This window comes from Amborella trichopoda, chromosome 3 (genome assembly GCF_054954075.1).
Source record: "Amborella trichopoda isolate Santa Cruz 75 chromosome 3, AtrichopodaSantaCruz75HAP2 v2.0, whole genome shotgun sequence".
In the NCBI taxonomy this organism is placed as follows: domain Eukaryota; kingdom Viridiplantae; phylum Streptophyta; class Magnoliopsida; order Amborellales; family Amborellaceae; genus Amborella; species Amborella trichopoda.
This window is the reverse complement of record NC_142338.1, coordinates 5,818,906-5,840,047: the sequence shown is the minus strand read 5'-3', so window position 1 is coordinate 5,840,047 and position 21,142 is coordinate 5,818,906. Positions and strand designations below refer to the sequence as shown.

The 21,142-nt window shown below is 38.1% G+C and overlaps 1 protein-coding gene across 4 annotated transcripts; it reads left to right on the top strand.

Moving 5' to 3' along the window:
• The first annotated feature begins 19 nt into the window (after nucleotides 1–19).
• Nucleotides 20–19,448, top strand: AUG5 (HAUS augmin-like complex subunit). Of its 4 annotated transcripts, none has more exons than XM_011627173.3 (11): nucleotides 20–104; nucleotides 686–1,197; nucleotides 5,850–6,392; nucleotides 6,740–6,881; nucleotides 10,320–10,490; nucleotides 12,743–12,952; nucleotides 13,504–13,689; nucleotides 16,804–16,963; nucleotides 17,518–17,713; nucleotides 18,234–18,366; nucleotides 18,880–19,448. In XM_011627173.3, the coding sequence occupies exons 2-11, from the start codon at nucleotides 701–703 to the stop codon at nucleotides 19,009–19,011; spliced, it is 2,370 nt and encodes a 789-aa protein (XP_011625475.1). In that variant the 5' UTR covers nucleotides 20–104; nucleotides 686–700; the 3' UTR covers nucleotides 19,012–19,448. The 4 variants fall into 4 exon arrangements, with proteins under 4 accessions (XP_011625475.1, XP_020526431.1, XP_020526432.1 ...); XM_020670772.2 differs by having other exon boundaries at nucleotides 21–134; XM_020670773.2 differs by having other exon boundaries at nucleotides 100–276.
• The last annotated feature ends 1,694 nt before the right edge of the window (nucleotides 19,449–21,142 follow it).

The following is a 21,142-nucleotide window of genomic DNA, read 5'->3' as shown; positions in this document are numbered from 1 at the left end:
GCCAAACATGAAAGAGGGTAAAGTCGGATGGGGGGAAGAGAGATGCTTCAAATGTGGATTAGCATCGAGTATAAGATAAGCAAGGGTCGGCTTTTCCCATTGTGGTATGTCTGTTATTTTGGGTCATATTTCAGGTAATTATTGTAATTTTAATGTGTAAAATTCAAACCAGGCCGGCTCCGCCCTCTCACGCTCTCTCGACGCTTCATTCAGTGTTTGTTTTTCAATGGCTTCTAGCTCCATTTTCGCCTTCTTCTTCTTCTGATAGACCCTAGGGTTAGGTTCTCCACTGTGTTTATAAACTTTATATTCATGGCGGAACCCTGGTTATACTGGCTAGGGTTTCAATTGTTCAATAAAAATTTGAAATTCAGCTATTTTTGAAGCTTCTCTTTCCTCCAGATCTTTGAGGGAGTGTCTTGATACTCTTTTTTTTTTAATGCCGAAACATTAGGGACCAGGGTTTTTCCATTAGTTCTTTAATTATCTTCATGGCGTTGATCTGGTTCTCTATGATAAGGTCCTTGAATTTCCTCTTGAGCTACCAGATTAGGGTTTCTGAACTTATTTATCGATCTTCATGGCCAATATTTTCTCCATTTGGCTAAGATCTACAAATAATTTCAGTAATCTCTGAGAGTTCTCTTATATTCCATTTTTTTCTACAACTTTTGTTAAAATGCAGAGCTCTTCAAGCCCGATGGCTCAACCAGAGGCCATTGTTGAATGGCTCAAGGAAATGGGGTACCAACCCCAAGGCCAGTATCATTCCTCCATCAAACCTCTCCCTTCACCTGAGGCCCTTAAGAAAATTTGCAGGGGAAATATGGTTCCAGTATGGAACTTCCTATTACATAGAGTTAAATCTGAGAAAACAACTGAGAAAACAAGGAGAAATATCATGGTTCATGGTAGTACTGGAGTGGAAGGTTTGGATAAGAGTAAGGGATCAAAGGAAGACAGTAGAAAGGGGAGGAAGAAGGTAGAGGGAAAGGAAGGGATTCACAAGGGTCAAGCTTTGGAAGGCAATGAAGCTCGAGAGAGAGCAATAAGAGAGCGAGAAGTTGCAGAGAGAGAAGTGGAGACACTTCGCAATGTGCTTCAGAGACAGAGGAAGGATTTGAGGGGAAAGATGCTTGAAGTCTCTAGAGAAGAGGCTGAGCGCAAGAGGATGCTTGATGAGAAGGCAAATCACAGGTGTGCTTAAAATTATTGACTTGGGTTCTCCCAAATTCCTCTGATTCTAAGTTTCAGTATGAGCTTTTACTCTTTTATTTTCCTCCCTTTGTTTTCTTCTTTTTTTGACAAAAATATTTCCCTCACTTTATGTGGCCAAGGGATAATGGACATTGCTTGCCATTTTTTTTTTATATATATTTCTTTGTGTTGCTGAAATTCTCTGCTTTCCTCACCTTGGTATATTTTTGGTTTATTTGGTAAACATGATGTTGATTGATATTGTTTTTTTGGGTACCCATTTGTCTTAATTTGATTTGGAACTATGCACTGGCAATGTCTAAATGTAGATTGCATAATACTTGGAGAAATTGAACCAGATTAGAAGATATGTAGGAATTATGCTTGTAAAAGTTAAACTATCACCATTTCACTATTACATTTTGTCATTATACGATAATTTGACAAACCCATTTCACCTGGCTTAGAAGCTTTGTGCATTGCTACACTTGATATTTATTGGTTAGTTACCAAAATTTGCAGATAACTTTCACATGAATAGTTGTTGGAGTGGACAAGACTACTTTCTTAGGTATCAATAGGGTTTCATATGGGAAAATTTGTATTGGAAACTAGTAAGAAAATAAATTACAAAGTTTCCAAAACTGAGCTGACTTCTTGCTGCTTTGAGATGATGAGTTTTCCTGCCAGGATCCAATTATGAACGAGTGTGACCACACCCTTGGAACAAATTGAATTATGCATAGACCAACATAACCGAATTTAAATACTTACAACTCTACTTTATTTCAGAGCATTCAATTTGTATCTTGGGTTTTCTAATGTCAGGTTGCAGATGAAGCAGCTATGATTTTTGCTGGTTTTGTATTGTCATGAAACAGGATAGGTGGTAGTTATTACACTGATCTGCCTATTTAACTGTGTTCAGTGTCTTGACATTTTGTTGGTAAGAAATGCAAATGCAAATGATTATAGTGTCTTCCTATGGAGGTCCTATGCATCTTGAACAAACCTTGCTTGGAAACAAGTTTGAACTTGTGCCTTTTGTTAGTAAATATGAGAGAACAAGAGAATTTGATGTCCAATCAGCTTCTTGGGTAATCCAGGGGAGATATCCTCATTCTTCAAAACTCATAAAAATGTCATATCTTGCATTGCAGTCTGTATTTTTTGGAACTGAGAACTAGGGTTAAGAGGTTTTGATATAACACCAATGATATAACTGAATAACTAGAATGCCAATTGTTAATAACTTTGTAACATGTTTATGAAAAAGAATGACTAGAAGATGTAGAACAACTATCTCTAAGCTTAATTACCACAATTAAAGACGATATCACGACCAAGAAGTCTCTAGCTTTTACAATTATTTCTTAGGAAGAATGCAACCCATAACTCTCAAATCAAACCCCCCATATGAAACCGAAATCTCTGAGGAAGAAAATGAAATACCACAAAGAAAGTTCACTTTTGAAGAAATTGAAAGCACCTTAATGAGTCTCAGCCCCAACAAGTGCCTGGCCCCAAACGTTTTCCCACCCAATTTTCTCAAAAAATTGGCAAATAATGGGCTTAGATATTACTCATGCATAAAGACACTTGACGTAGACAATCAACAATGAGATCCTTTGACTCTTTTATGTCTCGAATCCCAAAGAAAAAAGGTGTTCTTTCTATGATCAACTTTACACGTATAACCTTTGCAATGTGGTCTATAAGATTAAGATCATTTGCAAAATCATTGCTAATAGGCTCACAGCGTATTAAACCGCATCATTAGCCCTAATCAAGGTGCCTTTCTACATGTCAAAGCATTTTCAAGTAATCTTTATTTGCAAATGAACTTATCCGTAGTATGACTAAAAAAAAAGGAAAACACCCTTTGATTAAAAATTGATCTCCATAAGGCTTTCAACAAAGCCAATTGGGAATTTTTATTAAGTGGGGTTCAAAGATATGGATTGGGGATAAATTTCCAAATTGGGTTAAATGTGTATCCCCACCCCTACATACTCCATTCACCTTGAAGGCACTGCCTCTGGATATTTTAAGGGCAAAAATAGGCTTCAACTAGGGGATCCCTTATCTCCATATCTATTCCCTTTTTTTTTTGGATAAGGTTATATAAGAATGGAACTTGAGATGTTGTGCTATGAAAACCCAGCCTCTACCGTCTTGAACCTAGCCTGGTTCCTTATCTCTATATCTATTCCTTATGGCCATGGAATGTTTTAGCAAGCTTTATCAATAAAGAAATTGAGAATGAGAGACTCCAACCACCTAGAATCCATAGATTATACCCCCTCCCATCTTCTCTATGCTGATGACCACCACTTTTTTGGCAGTGCTAGCACACAATCATGCCAATCTCTCAAATGTATCTTTTACCTTTTCCAATTCTACACTGGCCTTGATAAAAACCCCACAAAAGCAAAAATATTATTTTTCAATTCCGTCACCTATGAAAAGAGTGAGTCATTTTTTAAAATGCATCTATCGGATATATATCCTCTACATATCTGGTTTTGCCACTGTTCCAATGTAGACTAACCCCTAAACCTTGCTAACCTATCATTGATAAAACCATATCCAAACTCAAAAGAGGGAAACTCAAAACCCTATCCTATCCAGGAAGACACATTTTGCTTGCATCATGTGTTTCCCCAATCCCAAATCGTTGGTGCTTTGTTTCAAATTCCCTTGTAGCAAAATAGACACTCTAGAAAGGCTCCAAAAGGAACTTTCTCTAAGGTAATCACCAAAACCTAAAATGCCCAAACCTAATCAAATAGAGAACTATGTGTAAACCAATGGATGAAGGTGGACTTGCTATCAAAAAGGGTATTAACTTATCCTTACTAGCTAAACTTGCTTTATTTATTTATTTATTGGGAATTGACTAGCAAAAGTCGATCCATATGGACACAATTCATGAGAAGAAAATATCTTCAGAGAAGCCACTGGTTTGATCCATGGCTTCATGGCAGGTCCTTGTATGTACTTGTATGTGGAGGAAATTGGAAGGGACTTGGGTCTTGGATGATCTCTAATCATGTCCCAATTTTTGGGATAGAAATACATGGCGATTTCCCTTTCCTATAAGAGGGAGGAGATTGAGGGCTTAGAAGCTAATCTTAGAGAAGGCTACCTATCTACAGTGAGAGGATGATGATATGTTTGCATGGATACGTAATTAATATGGAGAAATTACCTCAGAAAGTGCTCATGAAATTATTAGAGAATGTGGGGCCAAAAATAGAACATTTGAGACAATACGAGAGACCAATACACCCAAGGGCTTCATGGTTTCATGTGTATCTTATCATAAGAAGCTAACGGATCTCTGATAGAGTGCACAGATGGAGTTACCTTGGTTGTAATGATGCCCTATATAAAGTCAAAATTGGAGATCATGTCATGTCTTCATCATGTGTACCTTTGTAGGTGAGATTTGGAAAGTGATCCCTTGGAGATTGAACATTGGAGCCATAGCCGCTATAACATCCAAGGTCTCCTAAAAAATTGGTTCTAAAAGAAGTTCAAAAAAAAAATACTAACAAAACTTTGGAATGCCTCTATCCAAATCTTTGGAATGCCTCTCTTCAAATTTAATTTGAGTCATATGGCAAGAAAGAAATCGGCAGGCAAATGAAGATCATCATCATCATACAATTTAAATCATACTAAGGGAGTTGACATGGCAAATTTGAAATAGCACCCTGAAGAAAAGATGAGCCCTCCAAAAAATCCAAGGGAAAAATCATATTTGAAAGTTAACAAATCAACCTTGATTGATATAGAGCAAATTTAGTGGGATTATTATGTACATTAAGTGATACAGATTAACTTTTAGTGAAGCTCATTGTAAATATCATATCTCACAACTGGAAACTTTTCATACAAACTAATACAATAGGTATGTTTCCTGCACAAACCCCCGCCATTGTAAGGAGAAAAAAAAGGAAAAAAACTGTACCGTGTGGGTTTTGTCACTGCCTAGTGACTGTAGCTTTTCCCATGTGTTTGCTTAATCTTATGAGCAAAAGCTATTATAATTCAAATTGTTTAGAGAGATATTTTACAATATAATTTTTGGTATTTAGTGATTGATTGAAGGCATAAAATTTCTCATGGGCGATTCATAATTGTGGCTGTGGCATACTTCGGGTTTCTCTCCCAAATTCTGGATGCATATTGAGCCTATATTTTTGCTACTTGATGCCAATCCATTTTCTAGCTCTCTTCTGGCACCCATCTTGCCAGTTTGAAATACTTATGCTGTTGCCTGTTGCTTATCGGTTGGAATTTGTTTGTTATTTCACAGCATAAGCCTTTCCATGTAATCATAGCATAAACCCTTCCATGTAATCTATAACATCTATTCATGGGCTTTAGACATCACAAATGGAGGAAAACATGTCTATCTTCATTTAATAGCTTTATTATTACTCTGATCTGCTTGGTCACTGAAAAGCTGCCAGTAAAATTTACAAAATGGAAGTTGACAGAAAATACATATTATATCCCGAAGTCTCATCATTGACTCTAATGATATCGTCAAAACAACTCCTCTTGGTGGTATAAATTTGTAAATTTGTTGTTTGATTTTATTTTTACGAGAATTGCTTTGTTTACCTTTTTTTTTGGCTTAGGCATAAACAGGTGATGTTGGAGGCTTATGACCTGCAATGTGAGGAGGCGGCTAAGATATTCGCTGAGTACCATAAACGTCTGCAGGAATATGTCAACCAGGCAAGAGAAGCCCGGAGGCTAAAGGTTGGCAGCAGTTCTGATGTCCTCGATGATTTCCATGCAGTGAGTGATAAAGGATCTATTTATGCCACCGTCAAGGGTAATAAGACTGCAGATGATGTTATTCTTATCGAATCAACTCGAGAAAGAAACATTCGGAAGGCTTGTGAAGGTCTTGCGGCTCATATGATCGAAAAATTACGAAATGCTTTTCCTGCCTATGATGGAACTGGCATTCATCCAAATCCCCAGATAGAAGCTGCTAAGCTGGGTTTTGATTTTGATGGTGAAATACCTGATGATGTGAAGGCCATTGCTCTAGAGTCATTGAGAGGTCCTCCACAGCTGCTTCATGCAATTACTACTTATACTTCAAGAGTGAAGAGCCTCATAAAAAGAGAGACAGAGAAAATTGATGTTCGAGCTGATGCTGAACTCCTAAGGTGCTTATAATTTCTTTCACTTCATGTATATACATATTTCTAAGCAGCTATTACTACTTATATTCAGTTTTATCATTCTTTGAGAGCAATTTTATTAGCTTTTAGAATTTCCCAAATTGAACCGAGTGTATGGAAAAAAAATGGTTTATCGGTGAGCATGAATTCAAGCTCTCTGGTAGAGTTATATTCTAGGTTGTGGAGTTGGTTATGTTTTGTATTTTTGTGCACCTGATTGTCCATTTAATGCGCAAGCATAAGACTAGTGCCATTTCAGTTCATGAATGACGTTGAATAAGATATGCATCCATGGCCTATTGACACCATTATACTGTCCTTCTTGCCTGTAGATACAAGTTTGAGAACAACAGAGTTACAGATGCTGCATCTCCTGATGGGAGTTCACACTTACAGTTTCAGGTCTACGGCAATGGAAAGCTAGGAATTGATGTTTCCACAAAGGGAAAACACAACCAGCTTCTTGAAAGACAGGTACTTGTTCTTTAGCAGGTCACGACATTTGCATGGTGAGCACTTCGATTTGTAAAGGTCTTATTTGAAACTTCTCTGCCTAGCCACTGCTTAATTTGTACTATTTTTATGTTTCTTATGGTGCCTTTCTGTGGTTTGAAGATCTTTCTTATCCCTTGTAGGACATTCAATTGCAATTCGTTCCTCAATTGTCCACATTTTTATGGAGAGCTTGAATGTTTATGTTATCCTGACAGTCTACAACTAGTTGAAACACGAATCTAAATGTCCATCAGGAACAAAAGATATCCATGAACAAGCTTAATTGTGCTTAAATAGAGCTTAGGAGATGGTATGCTTATATGATTTCAGGAATATGATGTTGATCTGGTAATGTTTTACAACTCGGGCGAGTTGACTTGGACACGCATGAGTAACTTGGGCTTGGCAGGTTGCCTTTCCCGAGTTCCCCCAAAATATGGGGTGCAAAATTAATACAAATTTTATATTAATATAATTATAATTGATCTAATCTTTGATTAAACCAATTAGAAAATGGCATTTTTAGATTTTTTAATACTTTTTACGGTTTTATATCTTTTGAAGATTTTCTCTATATTTTCTCGTTTTTCATAGAGAATGAACTTTAAACAGTTTCCCTTTCCTTATTTTATTTTTTGAAAATTTTTTCATTTTCTATATACATCTTTTAATGCTTATCATTTTCTTTGTTTTTTATTTTCCTATTTTAACAGATTTTTAAGTGTGTTTCTTTATATTTTATGACCTTTATTTTGCCATGCCCTATTTGTCCACTCTAGTTTGACTCGCCACCGAGCAACTTGGACTGGTCAATGGCTGAAGCCAGTAAAAAACATTGTGATCTGGTCAATGACATCCTTGGATGATATAAGAAAATTTCATTACAATGCTCTTTGGTCTTCAATTTTCATTAAATAGTAACAGTACACCAGAAGTTGACGTGGCAATGTGTGGGATAAATGATGTCACACCAACCTAACTTTGCTAAAGCAGCCCTTCAGTACCTAACCAACATGATGTACCTCCAAGATCCAACCCACCTAAGTCACATGACATGTCCATTTCACAGCGATGGCGACACGTAGACACAGATACACAATCCTTTAGCATTGTTTGAACCACTTGGTATTTTATTCCTGCAAACATATCAAAGCATGCAAGAAATCAAATCAACAAACACCAGTTCTACAAAAAATAGCTGGAGAAGGAAATCAACCATGAAAGAAGTATCATAAGCTTCAAATTTTCTTCATGGAAGAAATCAATAACATGGGTAAGTGTTCCAAGTCTCCTTTCGTTGTTTCTCTAAACAAGCATTTAAACTGACTAGAAAAACCAAAAAATCTCTATAATATTCTATCTTTCATGACTTCAAATTTCAATCCGTCATTTTGACTTAAACCTACTAAACAACCATAACCAAAACAACAAACACATGACTTCCCGAACCCCAGTAACCTATATTAGAAAAATACCAAAAACAAGCCCTAAAATATCCCCGAAATATTCCCTTAATCTTGCAATTAGAATCCAAAAGAAAAAGCCCATTCTGTCCATTCCATGCCTCCGGTTGGAGAAAATTTATCTTCGAGTTTTGAAATGGTTTCGGATGGCCACAGAAAATCCACAAATCTTCTTCAACCTTTCTCTTCACTGGACATATTAGTTTAAATGGTACCTAGAATGCCTCAAGAAATGGATCAATGTGTGTATATGGAGGAACTGATAAGAGTAGACCTAATTCAGTGTTCTTCATGTTCTCTATGGATTTACCATTAATAAATCCATCCACAAAATCCAACCACTCATTAAGAATCAGGTTCTCAGCAATACTTAAATCATCATCTGGGATGCCAGGTATATGTTGAAGATTGGTGGTGAGTCCCAATCCATGATTTCCATGATTTGTGAAAAAGGTGATGAAAATAAAGTTTCTCCATGATAATCATGGAGGCTGATTGCCAAGGCCCCTTGTTGATGAAGCAGATTCAAGGTGGATCTTTCCCTATAACAATCAATTGTTTGGTATTCTTATCCAATGACTGGTATCCTTCCAGGCTGTTACACCGCCAGCATATATGCATGATTTGATCTAGTTTGTGTTCCTATTTGGTGATGGTTTGTTACAATTAGGCAAATCCATCTTGATTTGCAGCAAGGGATCGTCTTCTCAATGACATCTTCGAATTACAACTCGAATGCCAGAAGATATGTTCTGATACCAATTGACCCAGGCCTTGGTATTTTATTCTTGAAAAAAAAAATCAAAGCGTGCAAGAAATTAAACCAACAAATACGAAATTCTACACAAAGTTGCTACAGAAGGAAATCAATCATGAAAGAAGCATCACAAACTTAAATGTTCTTCTACAGAAAAATCTATAGCATGAGTAAATAACTGAGTCTCTTCTTTCTTTCTCTAAACAAGTATTAAAGTAACTAGAAAAGCCCTAAAAATCTCTATGAAATCCTAGCCTTTTATTACTTAAATTTTCAACTCTTCATTTTAACTTAAACTTACTAAATAGCCATAACCTAAAAAAACAAACTAACACTTGACTTCCAAAGCCCCAATAACCTATGCTAAAAACACCAAATCCCCAAAATATATAAATTATACGCACATTTAGAATCCCAAGAGAAATCCAAATCTGTCCATCCCATGTATCACATGGTGCTTAGCTGACATCAATGACTAGGAACCTGCCAAAGCTTTCATCTCAACAACTCTCCTCATAAGGTAATGCTGTGCTGGTTCTTGTTGCTTTGCTGGTGGTGGTTGATCAATGTCTTGCTTGCTGCGGCTTGATGCTGGGGAAGTGCTCTGCTTGTCCTTTCAAGGTGTGGATAGTGCATATGGAGTTGCTATTGATGTGTGAGATTTTTTTGAGAAAATTTATAAGGTGTAGTTGTCGGTCATTTCTCATGGTCTTCTTAAATCATTTTTCCATCTAGTACTCTTTCTTTACCTTTTGGGGAAGAAAAAATATCCATGATTAGAATTTGTTTCTAATTTCTCTCTCTTCCACACACAGGAACATACAAAGACACAAACTTCTTTATTTACGCTGTTGCATGCATATTCTTGATTGGTGACAAACATGTAATATTGCTGACTTTTGAGTTGTTGAATGCATAGTAAGGACCATATGGTTTTTAGAATTTTGAATGGGTTTTATTGGTAATCATTCCAAAAAAAGGGCTGTCATGGTTGGAATGACTGGTTTGGATTGGTCGTAGATTTATATTTTTATTGGGGGCTCACAAAGTGATTTGACATTTTCTACATTTTTCATTGCTTTTATGAGAGCTGATTTTTTTTGTTTTTTAAAATGAAATATATGGCCTATTTGTAATGAAACTTACGGGTGTCATTTTGCTTTTTGGCTGATGTCTAATTACCCCCATTGGCTTTAGAAAGCACACTTGCAACAATTTATAGCGACTGAGGATGCTTTGAACAAAGCTGCTGAAGCTAGGAATACTTGTTCAAAGCTGATCAGACGCTTGGAGGGAAGTGAAGACGGAGCATCCACACACTCAGTTGGGGGTTCACTGCAGAATGTGGGCAGTCTCAGACATTTTGAGGTATGACTTCTGGTGCACTTTTATAGAAGTTTGAGCTAGTATCCTGGGGTTTTATCTTGCTCTCAGTTTAAACAACTTGCAATGAATCCGTGTCCAAAAATATTAATACTTGACCCCAAAGTAGCATCTTTGAGAAGTGAACTTTTATGTAATCATATTTTAGGTTCCTTTGTTATCTTAAACTTCAATTTTTTGCTTTGTCCCATAAAGAGTTGTTCAGGTTTTTGGGGGATGCAGGTTCTGTTTAAGGCACAACAATAGAACTGTACCCCACAGTAGCAGTATATCTGAAACTTCTTATGATTATTTATTTATTTATTTATTTTTTGATGTGAATAACTAGGTCATAATCTTATTGGAATATTTTGTGAATGTTAAACACTATAAAAAAGTGTATTTAAGATTCCATAATATATGTTTGGAGAGAAGAAAAGTGAATTGCAAAAGCTTTGATGTAACCGAGTAGGGTTTTTTATTTTGTTTTCTTTTTTTTTTTAATCTTTGATGTTACTGAGTTCCTAATATTATGGAATCTTAAATCTAAATTTAAGATTCCATAATATTAGGAACTAAATTTAAGATTCCATAATATTAGGAACTAAATTTAAGATTCCATAATATTAGGAACTCAATAACATCAAAGATTAAAAAAAAAAACAAAAACAAAATAAAAAATCCTACTCAGTTGAATCAAAGTTTTTGCAATTCCCCAAATTACATTTAAGTCTATGCTCCATAATATTAGGAACTCAGTAACATCAATGATTATAAAAAAAAAGAAGAAGCAAAAGGCAAAAAATCTACTCAGTTTCATCAAATATTACATCAAGGGTTTTGCAATTCCCCAAATTACATTTTGAGTCTATGCTCGTCTCTTTCTCAAACCCCACTCTCTCTGTCTGTCTCTGTCTGTCTCTGTCTCTCTCTCTCTCTCTCACGATCATCACCACCACCAACAACTTCACGACTGCCACTTCCCTGTCGCTGCCAACACTACCACCCATCACTAGTTAGAATTGTTATTTAAGCGGAGACACTTAAACAAACCACATAATCCAAACAAAATGAAAGTGAAGTTTAAATCAGAACAATCCCCGTTTCCAAAAGAAAAAAAAAAGTTTAAATCAGAACAATCAAACATCCCTTCTCAACGGACCGCAATTTTTCAAACTGTGAAGTGGTCTATTATGTTTTGAAATTTGAGTACCTTTTCATAGAATTCGACAATAAAGCAGGCTCTTAATCAATCTCCAATATGTGGTTTTGCTATTGACCTTATTGTTGATGGAAATCACCATGGGACTGTCAAATCCGCAATGAAAGCCCCTTATGCATCTTTAGACACACCACATCCAACCAATGCTTAGTTTTCTTTGATGCACCATTTGTTTTTAGTTTTCTCTGACCTTCACCTGGTGTTAAGTTCTTTTCTAACACATTCTTCCATGTCTGATGGGTATCGATGAAAAGCCTCTTGTCTTTTAATGGGTGAAGTTTGTATAAGGTGTCAACCCTAAACAATCATGGTAAGGTGAACCTCAAAAACTTGTTAAAAGTTGCATTTTCGATGCCGAAACTCTGTGATGGCCTAAAAATCTATTTTTCACCCCTATTATGAAATTGAAAGCTCCAAAAATGACGCACATCTAGCAGATCTATGAATACTCTAAAATCTCGACAATTGACGGTATAGATAATGTGTTACAAGATATACTATGTTTAATGTTTGAAATTCATTTTTTTCTTTTCTATCCATACATTTCAAGGTCAAGATGATCAATTGAAGGGTTTTCTAGTGACCAAACAACCTTTCCCCATGGGTTTCTAAGGTGCACCTTACTTGTACAGCTTAAGGTTGACACCTTATATAAACTTCTTCTTTTTAAGTAATTGGATGAAGTCTTCTTCTCCCATTATGAAAAGGAGAACAGTAAGCAGCTGGATTTTTTTTATCCTTGTTATCTTTTTCTGTTAAATATGCATTTATTTAGCAGGTTCTTCTGGAAGGAACTTAACACCAGGTGAAGGTGAGTGAAAACTATTGATAAACAAATGAGCAAACCTAGAATGGACTATGAAGTGTCCTCATGCTAATGTTGAGTCAGGCAGTTGTGACCTTCTTTTGAGCATATTCTTGATCACTGTGTATGATATCTTGCCTAGAGAAATTGCTGGGTATATTAAGCTTGTCTTAAGTATTGCTGAATAAATCACATTTGGATGACATTTTTTAGTTTTTGTTTCCCGAACAGTTGGAGGTTTGGGCAGAAGAAAGAAAAGCAGCAGGCTTAAGGGCAAGCTTGAATACATTGACATGTGAGATGACCCGCTTGAATAAGCTTTGTACAGAGTGGAAAGAAGCAGAAGCTTCCTTGCGAAAGAAGTGGAAAAAGATAGAAGAGTTTGATGCTCGGAGATCAGAACTAGAAACAATCTATACAACTTTGCTCCGTGCAAATATGGTAAGGGATAATGGAAGTTTAGAAATTTTTGTTTCCTGTTTTTTTCTCTCTTTCGCTTTTGATATATAGCTAGTTTCGAGCCCTTCCATTTTTGAAATTAGGATGCCTTTGTTGCCCGTGATTCATTGTGGTCTTTCATGACTTTGTGAATTCAGTTGTGGACACGAGTGTGTCATAGGCAGTGGATTACTCCTAATCCAATGCATGCTGCCCCGCCACAAATGCACCTGGGAAATGGTTAATCAAGCCTACATGTCAGTTTTGTGGACAGGGTACTAGGAGTTCTTGCAGTTTACTTGTTTTTGAGGCATATTGCTAATCATGTTGTTTCTTAACAACTGATGCACAAGGGCATGCACCTATAATTACATTGCCTGTTCATGTTTTAAAGCAATGCCATCTTTTGCCTAATTTGTTGGGCATGTTTATTAGTTGAAATTTATTCCTGGTAATGAGCTAGAAGAGAGAGTCATACGTATTAGGCAATGTGCTGTCACTTTTTTAGGTACTTATTATATTGTCACAAATCAGTTTATGTTCAATGAATGTAGGATGCAGCTGCATTCTGGGATCAGCAGCCTTTAGCTGCTCGGGAGTATGCATCAAGCACTATTATTCCAGCATGCAGAGCAGTTCTGGAAAAATCAGCAGGGTCAAAGGATCTCATAGAGAGAGAGGTGTCTGCTTTCTGCCAAAGTCCAGATAATAGTCTTTACATGTTACCCTCAACTCCACAGGTTGGTTCTTTAACTGATTATGCTTGTTGTTATTAGTGTTTTAGAACAAGTATTGAGGCTTGGACTTGCCACGGTCTTGAAGCCTAACCACCCTGTTCAACTCAGAAGAGTTAGAAAAAGACTCAGCCAAGTTAGTAAAAGATTGCCATAAATATGACAAAAAAGGGTGACTCTGGTGAATCCCTAGTTTTTGACTTGGGACTTCCCACGGTCCTGAGCTGAGCTGACTTGCGCCCTAGTTGGCTTGGAGATTTTTGAAACACTGCTTGTTATAGGAAGAATAGCTTGATTTTTTAAATAGCATTTGCTAGCCTGTACAACATGAATATCACTAGTAGAGAAATAACTATAGAAGTTATGCAACATTTGTTGGTCTGTCGCTTTTATAGTTATTAACTTATTCTTCTTTCTCCATTATCAAACAGACAACAGTTATTTACTCTCCCTCTTGAAAAGCTGTTCTTGAAAATAACTAAATAATCAGTCAGTAGCAGTCATAAATATTTCTCGTGTGAATCACCTTTTTTCCTTTCTTGAGAAGAGCTGTTATAAAAACACTAGTGAAGGTGTAGGCAAGTGTTTTAAAAAATGGGATGTGGTCCCCATGTGGTTAGAGCGCCGATGTGGCGATGCAGCTCCATGCGGTCCAGATGCAGGCGCATAACCCTAATGCGGTTAATAAATATAAAAAATTCCAAAAAATATCAAAAAATAGGTTAATGCATGAAAAAAAATGGAGGTGATTTATGTGATGATATTTAATTTATTCATTCATCATCATCAGAGCCTTTTTCCATCTAATTGAGATCGGCTACACGAATAATGGTCCATCATTCTGCTCTATTAAGGGCCCTACCCTTAGTGAGGCCATAAATCCTATTTTTTCTCACTACATCTAATCATGTCCTTTTAGGCCTACCCCTTGCCTTTTTTTAGCCTTCCACTTGAACTAACTCGTACCTCCTAATAGGTGTTGTATTGGGTCTGCGTAGCATATGGCCAGCCCACCTAAGTCTATTTTCTCTCATCTTATCGCCTATTGGTGCCACACCTAAGTACACTTAAATATATTTAATTTATTCATTAACTCCAATATTATTAGCCGTTTGGAGACTCTTAATCCCTTGATAGAAGACATTAGAAAGTAGAAACTGGAAACTTGAAAGTCACTTTGTAAAAGACATATTATCATAATTCATGAACATCCATAAACCATAATCACAATTGCAAACTCGACCCTTTAAACCCTTGATATGTTGACAAATCTATGCTCAAACTTCTTCAAAACAACGCCCAAGCTAATCCCAATTGATCGACAATTTTTTGCAAAAAGAAATTCTGCCTAATTTTTTCTCTTCGTTTGATTCAAAACAGTGTTTTGGGGGGTTTAATACAAAACTATTTCGCCCCCTTTTTTTTGGGGGGGGGAGGGGATGACAAAAATACCCATGCTCGTTGGCTCTATTTTTGCCCATGACCATGAGCTATGTGGTGCATATGTGCTATGCAGCTGTATATGCAGTGGGATGCGGGCGCATCCCACCAAAGCGAATATGCGCCCCTATGCGATGCGATTCGGGGGGGCGTATAGAGCATTATGTAGCCGCATGTGCGGCGATGCGGCTGCATTTTTACATAATGTGCAAAAGGGCCAGCCCACAGGTTGGGTGCTCAGAGTTACAATGGATTTATACAAACTTGGGCAGAACTCCCATCGAGAGTCGTGAGATGTACATAAAGTGGTGCATCACTCATAAACCAAAAATGGGGGTACACCCCCTTGTAGCAGCCATCAAAAGTGTTTGCTGCCTCGCATGGAGTAGAATTCCATATGAAGGTGCCCTCTTTTTGAGAGCATCAGTGGCAGAGTTGGCCTCCTTTCAAATGTGATGAAAGTTGACTTGAAGGGGCTCGCAATGTGAAAGATGTGGTAAAAAATTGGGTTCAAGTCTCCAAGGACAGAAAGCAAGTTTAGATCTCCAAAGAATTTAGTTTTTAGTCTTCTTCCACGAATAGGGATGTAACCTGAGATGGGTTGAATCTCAAAAGTCCTTCCATCAGGGGAAGTGCCACAGCCATTGTCAGTCAACAACGGCAAGTTATCTTGAGGATGATATTGTGGTTTGCCCCCATAGCCTGCAGGTCCCAGATTATCAAGAGAGAAACTCTGTATTAAGTTTGATGTAGCCTGGTTCTGGTAGTTTCCAAAGAGACAATCCAGGGATTATCACTGAGCGGGAAACGTTAATGGTTTTCCAGTCCATCGTGAATTCCACCACTGCAAAGACACGGAACCCTTTGCATCCCCTAGTCCAAAAGATGATAAGGGATTTGATATGCTCTTCGATTGCTTACAATGTTACCTTTTTCCCTTCAAAGGTCCATTGGTTGCGCCCAAACCATATGGTCCAAATGGTGGCTGGCCAGCTTTCCCTTTACACAGTGCTGAGGAAGTGGAATCCTCTCCTGTGTAGCTGGTCCACAGCGAGTTCTCTATTTAACAGAACTACTCAATTGACAGCTTTGAACCTTTGGTGGAGCGAGAGAATGCCAGGCTTTGTAAGGGATGGCTATATTTTGTTTTTTTGGAAGGGGGGTGGGGTGTGTTCCAGAGAGTAATAGGAGACCAAGGACTTACTTCTGCTGGATTGTGTCCAAACCACCTTGTTAATCCCTTTCCGCAGAAGGAATTTGGTTAGTAGAAGGTGTAGTAGTCAGTGTTACCTGGACACTTCGTATTTTGCATGGTGTCGCGTGTTGACACACACAGACACATCGACAGTTGACTGTACGGTCTGATAACATCATCAGTTTTTGGTACGTATCGACATGGTATATGTAAGTGTCTAGCATTTTTCTAAAACATGGTTAAAGGTTTAGGTGGTAGAGTGAACGTTAAACCTTGTAGCATTGGGAGTTCGAATCCTGTCAATGAATCTTCTGTTTTGTTTTTTTGGAGCTTTTTCTATTTTAAAAATGCCATGCCATCACCAACTGACCAAAGCACAACTTGAACCTAGGATCACTTATATATGAAACCACATTGCTACCACAATGCCACTTTGAACTTTGATACAAGATAACAAGTGCTTGTTGTTTTTTATGCTAAACCAGGGTCTTTTGGAATCCTTTGGTGCTACTGGATCTACGGGACCAGAAGCTGTTGCAGCTGCAGAGAAAAATGCAGTGATGTTAACTGCGAGAGCTGGTGCACGAGATCCGTCTGCAATTCCATCTATTTGTCGCGTTTCTGCAGCCCTTCAGTATCATGCCGGTATGTATACTTTGAGATCGGATATGATTGGTTCATGTGGCACATATGTTTTTGGGTGGTCTTCAGCATTAGTGACTAATATATAGTTTCCTTTTAGTAGCCTAAGTCCTATCTTGCATGTTTGTACTTGATTCCTTGTTATCCTAAAATAGTTTTTACTCTTTTAACTCAAGGATTTTAGGTTTCAGGTTAGAGGGGGAGGGGTTTCAGACCTAGGATTGGATCATCACCGTCCAATGAAGTGATTGATGGTGATGGATATAGAATGGGCACACTCTAACATGGTATGGCCACAATGGTGATTCCCAGCGTCCATCACCATCCATGATATCATTGTGCTGTGATGACTCAAGGATATTGTCAGTTTCATTGTCCGTTGGATTACTGGTTACTTGCAATTTGTATTTAGTGGTTCAAGAATTGCTCTTGAATTGGAAAATTGTGTCATCTTCATCTGTCAGCATTCTTGCCAAAAGGTAACCTGTTTAGAAGGTTTAGATAGAGAAAGTTACTCGTGTAAGATATTGGTTTCTGATCTTGTGCAACATGTTCAGGGCTGGAAAGTTCAGATGCTGGATTAGCATCAGTGCTGGAATCCCTGGAGTTTTGTTTGAAACTACGAGGCTCTGAAGCTAGTATTCTAGAGGATCTGTCTAAAGCAATCAATCAAGTTCATACTCGTCAAGATCTTGTGGACAGTGGCCGTTCATTGTTAAGCCATGCACACCGTGCACAGCAAGAGTATGAGAGGTATCTTACTCTTTTGTATTTATGCTATTTCCTGCCCAGTAAATTGTGGGATATGACAGACTATGGAAAACTGCAACTTATGGGGTCATCCCCATCCAATAAATTGATGGGTGGTCATGGACAGAGAGTCAGAACCACCATGAGGTCATGTCCGATCTCTCTCTATCACTGTCTTTTGTTTCATTGGAAAGTGATGATTCTATGAGCCGTGGTTTTCCAATGGTAATGAGAGTTTTTTTCTTTGTTTCTTCAAATAAGAATAAGATTCGAAGTAATTCATTTAATAGAGATTATTAGGAATTTAAGAAGTCCGGATGTATAACTATGATTTGGCGGGCAACAGTTTTGAGAAAATTATACACCATTTCTATTTTCATATAGAACATCTCATTTACTAGATCTTCCATATTCAGGACCTAAGTTGAACCTTTTCTGTCTCTTTGTCTAGAACCTGAAGATTAGCGTCTTGTTTCTTATGCAGGGCTTGAAAACTTTCTTACTTGTTTCCTTTACTTTGCAGGATTACCACTTTCTGTTTGAATTTAGCTACAGAGCAGGACAAGATAATCATGGAGAAATGGTTGCCTGAACTAAGGAAATCAGTTCTGGATGCTCAGAAATGCTTGGAAGATTGCAAACGTGTTCGAGGATTGGTAAGAAGAAAAACAAAATCTATATGTAGAGGAGACCTTTTTTGTGTTATTTCTTGTTTTTATGTTCTCAATCCTACTCTTTACTTATATCCACATCAGAACCCTACTAGCTATGCTTATGTTGATGACCAAAACATAAGTAGTTATGCTTCTGTCCATCATGCCATCTTCTTGCCATTTCTCTTGGAACCACCTCTCTCTGTCTCATTTAGTTTTTTTAATTTCTGAATGTCATCTTTGAAGTTATTTGTGGCTTGAATGCTTGGAATAAGGGTACATGACAAGAACACCCCTTGCATCATAGTACATGCAACAATTATTTGAAAAAAAGAAAGAATGGAAGGTACTTCTCATGTCCTAACAGTTATAATGAGGATTCTTATAAGACACCCAAGTAAATTTTTTAGTTTGAAAAATGGGAGAAAAAGAAAAAGCATAGTTTGAGAATTATCCCCCTCAAAATGATAGACAATAATGCCGCTAAACCCAGTCAACCGTTTCCAAATATTGCAGGTTGATGAGTGGTGGGAGCAACCGGCTGCAACAGCTGTTGACTGGATCACAGTGGATGGGCAGAATGTTGCTGCATGGCTTAACCTTGTGAAACAGCTTCAGATGGTATTCTATGACAAGGAGCTTCTGTAATGATTAAGAATGAATTTTGGTCATTGGAACTAGGTTTAGGGCAAAAGAAGAAGACTCTGAACCTAATCTATGCACAAAGCAAGAATGAGGATGAGAGCAGAACTCCATTGATCCATCTTTCTCCAATCCAGCTGCCAAGGTTTATGATTATGATTCAATCAGCTGAGATTGGATTGTATGTTTCTTTTGTTGGGGGAGAGCTGCTTGGGCTTTTAGAAGGCATCTCAAGATTTGCAAGGAAATTGGGAGGGTATCAGTCCTTGTTCTCTCGGTGTAAAAAGCCCTCTCTTTCATATTTTGTAGTATATGTGTTGTAATTCTTTATTCAGGTTTTTTGGGATTTTGGTGTTGAGTGGTGTGAACGTTAGAACTGTAAATTTTATTTGTGGATGGGGGTGGCTTGCGGGCTATATTTTAAAATGTGATTTGATATTCAATGATGCTGAAAGTTGGTATTAGGGTGGTTCCAATAAGTATTGGAACTGTTTTCTTGGTCTAATGTTTCTGTTAACGTAGATACAACGCATCATCATTTGAGCCATTTCTCAAACTATTTGGGGTCGGCTATACAAATCCAGATCCGACATTTTACCCTATCAAGGGTTAATATAGATAGAGCTCGATTTAGTAATGTTCATCAGATGAATGGAGTCGTCTCATTGACAAGTTCAATAGAAGACTAGCTGGTTGGAAGGGTAGATTTCTATCATTTGCAGGGTGTAAAACCCTTATCAAAGCCACCTTTTTAAGCATCCTATATTCCAAATGTCCCACTTTCACATGCCGGCCATAGTGGTCACGAGATTGGAGAAATTAATGAGGAACTTCCGTTGGTCAGTTATCGAGGGTCTTAAATAACACCTTATTGCATGGGACAAAGTTTGCTCCCCCATCGCTCAAGGTGGGCTGGCTTCAGCAAGCTCCAAGGCAACAACCTTGCTTTGTTAAGGAAGTGGTTGTGCGGTACGGCCCCCAACCTTATGAACTTTGTGGGCAAGTTATTTGCCACATATACTGTTTGTGCAACAATGATTGGCTCCACCTTTCAAAACCGTGGTAGAATCTCGGGGCTTTGGAGATCCATCCTAAGGTGTCGGGATATTTACCATCAAACATCCGTTTTCATCCTCGAGTAGGCCATCACATTTGCTTTTGGGAAGACTTGTGGTTAGCTGAAAAATGTGTTCCCTCTTCTTTTGCGAGTGGTACAATCCCTATGGCTACTGTGGCTGACTACTTCCCCCAGAATAACTTGGGGAGATCCTGGAGCTCAGAGTTGAGAAGGGTCTTTATGGATAGAGAATTTCAAGAGTTCACCACGATGTCTGCGCTCCTTGACCAGGTTTTTCTCCCCCTAGTGGCGAAGATAAAACTCATTTGGACCCCATCCCCCTTTGGGATCCTTCACTGTGGCTTCTATGTACCACAAGATCACCTCTTCCAGCTTCTTTCTCCCTAGTCCTCCCTTTCGTGACTAAAGCCTGGTTCCCCTTCACCTCTCCTCTCCCAAAATTCAGGCCTTTCTTTGGCTTTTTTATCCCGAAGACCTCTCATCATTGACCAAATCCAAGTTAGAGACCTCCCATTACCCAATAGGTGGTGCGTCATGCACACCAGAGCCGAGGAAACTAGCAGCCACCTTTTACTATCCTGTGACTTCACCGGCTCCCTTTGGTCTAGACTGCTGACCCTCTTTAGTTGGACCTTGGTTACCCTTGAGTCCATACCTCACCTTTTCCCCACATCTCTCTTTCTCCCTTGGTCTAAATCTGTCCTCACACTCTGGAGAGCAACTATAGCAGCCATAATTTGGGTCATCTAGTTAGAACGAACAACAAAGCTTTTAGGGGTGGAAAGATGCTCAATTGAGCAATGTTTGACGAGATTCTAAACCTTGTCACCTTTTGGGCCACGCACCACCATACATTCAGACACTATTCACATGCTGATTTCACTCAAAACTAGCAGGCCCTTCCTCATTTGCGAACATCCACCATCTCTCGATATTCCCTGTGGTAGGCAACATCAAACTTAATTTTGATGGTTGTTCCCTAGCAACCCTGGCCCCTCAGGAGTTGGAGGCAGTTTCGAATCCCACACGGGTAGCACTCTCCTCTGCTTCTCCAGCCCC

Coding starts and splice junctions, on each gene's coding strand:
- AUG5 (XM_006850110.4), top strand. CDS start 680: ATGCAGAGCTCTTCAAGCCCGATGGCTCAACCAGAGGCCATTGTTGAA. Junction 13,690..16,803: donor TGTTACCCTCAACTCCACAG/GTTGGTTCTTTA, acceptor ATGCTAAACCAG/GGTCTTTTGGAATCCTTTGG. Junction 18,367..18,879: donor GCAAACGTGTTCGAGGATTG/GTAAGAAGAAAA, acceptor CAAATATTGCAG/GTTGATGAGTGGTGGGAGCA.